This window comes from Echinococcus granulosus (assembly GCF_000524195.1).
Source record: "Echinococcus granulosus chromosome Unknown EG_S00096, whole genome shotgun sequence".
NCBI lineage: Eukaryota > Metazoa > Platyhelminthes > Cestoda > Cyclophyllidea > Taeniidae > Echinococcus > Echinococcus granulosus.
Window position 1 is genome coordinate 303,261 of NW_020170476.1, and position 1,930 is coordinate 305,190.

Here is a 1,930-nt window from a genome sequence, read left to right on the forward strand (position 1 = left end):
CTTTGTGTTGAGCCAAGGCAAGTTGATTGTTGTATTTGGGGGATGAGGAGAATGATCTAACGAAGCGTCACTTAAAGTAAGGGTAAGCTAAATATTTCATTGTTCTCACACGCTACCAAATGCCCTTGGCTGACCTGCTCCGCTCCTGCTCAAAACTAGGATGTGTGAATCCCTTCCCATACCACTAGTACCCCTCGATCCTACATTATTGCTTTAGCTCCACCACTCAGATTGGACACCTAGTAGCTATTCCACACTGGCAAAGAACATGTGTCACATACATGTGTCGTGCAGACTCAGGTAGGGGGATTCGGACGTCACAATCATGTCACACTGGTAGCCAACGGGTTAGGTCAAGCGTCATTTCTACCACCTGCCTAAAGCAGTCGTTTTTGAAATTACCAACTTCAGCTCGTGGTGCTAAAGGGTTAGAAATAGTTCTCAAGTTTCAATGTATTTAGAGAGAATGCAGGGAAGAGCCAGATAACGATGCGTTAATTGGAGAAGACTGTCAGTCAATCTGTCAATTTCAGTCTTCGAACACACTGCTTGGCCACTGAACTTGCCAATCACTTTGTCACAGCGCTTTTAAATGTACAATTTTGGGAGTGATTGCTAAACCTTAAATTTGGTGAAATCATCAGGTTCAAATATCCTCCACATTTTGCGTTTGCCCAGTCATTTTCGCCTATTTGCCTATCAGGCATAATCGTGAGACCGGAGAGTTGGTTGCTGTAATGGCATACCTCCCAATGGTTATCAATAAGAATCGAGTACTATGCCACTATCGGGTTGAAGAGAAGTGAAATCCGCACTAGAGTGTTCCACCACCTCTCCATTTGACAGTTGGAGGCATTTGTGATGACCTGAACGCCACTACAGAGCTTTAGGCTGTACCTGGTGTTCTGTTGGTGTGGCACACCTCAATGCCTCGACAATGACTGACCGTAAACATCGCTTGTGCAAAATGTGGTGTTAGACACAAGTCAAACCTTCTGCATTGCATTGTTTACAAAGTCGTGATGCCGTAATAGATTCCGAGCAGTGGTCTGCCTGATTGTCATCTGCTTACCCACAAACCAGTCATGTGTGCTGAGTGATTCACGTTAAACAAAGTGAGTCTACCAATACCACTACTCGACCATACTTCTTCACTTATTTATCAGTTAGAGTAATGCCATCCTCTCCAACGTTGTGGTAGGATGGAAAGTGCAAGTTCGATCGCTCCAAGGTGGTTACCAAGGTGTCAAAATTCGTCAAAGTGCCGGAGAAGAGTGAGGACCAATTGAAACTCAGCCTCGCCAAAGTTGGCCCTGTTTCTGTCGCCATCGACGCCAGCTCGTTGGGTTTCATGTTCTATGAGTAAGTCAACAACTGCAAATTCTTCATTTATCTGCTAGCACGATTAACTTAATGCTTCCTCTCTCTTACAGGAAAGGCATCTACCAGGACAACACCTGCTCGGAGAATGACCTGGATCACGGCGTGCTGGTGGTTGGTTACGATGCTGACAAGACTCGACAGAAGTATTGGATAGTGAAGAATAGTTGGGGTGAGCAATGGGGACAAAGGGGATACATTTGGATGGCCAGAGACAAGGGAAACATGTGTGGAATCGCTACAATGGCTAGCTATCCCCTCATTTGAACGACTGCATCAGATGATAACAAGACAGACACTTTGCCAAACGAGCACCGTTGTCGATTGCTTATCTTACCAAATTAAATAACATAGCACAATGCGAAGTCCTTCTTTATGCTCCTTGCATTCTCAAGGACAGGGCAGCTTGAGCTCAATCCTGGCTTTGGGAGAGAGAATGGCCCCAATCTCATTGTTTACCAGACAGGTAATTGGCCGCCAGACTGGTGAGAGCAGCCAATTGCATGGCGTCACAAAAGTGTGGAAGGTCATTAAGCAACACACACAGCCC

General features: G+C 45.6%; 1 protein-coding gene across 1 annotated transcript in view; it reads left to right on the forward strand. All coding sequences in view use genetic code 11, as the record gives it.

Annotated features, from left to right (window-relative positions):
* Nucleotides 1–1,647, forward strand: part of EGR_08123 (Cathepsin L) — a gene marked incomplete at both ends in the record, with an annotated part of 3,470 nt that extends 1,823 nt beyond the window's left edge. Inside the window, 2 exons of the mRNA XM_024497372.1 lie at nucleotides 1,202–1,362; nucleotides 1,434–1,647. Of these exons, the coding sequence (XP_024348243.1) occupies nucleotides 1,202–1,362; nucleotides 1,434–1,647 (375 nt within the window). The remainder of the gene's footprint in view (nucleotides 1–1,201; nucleotides 1,363–1,433) is intronic.
* Between the last annotated feature and the right edge of the window lie 283 nt (nucleotides 1,648–1,930).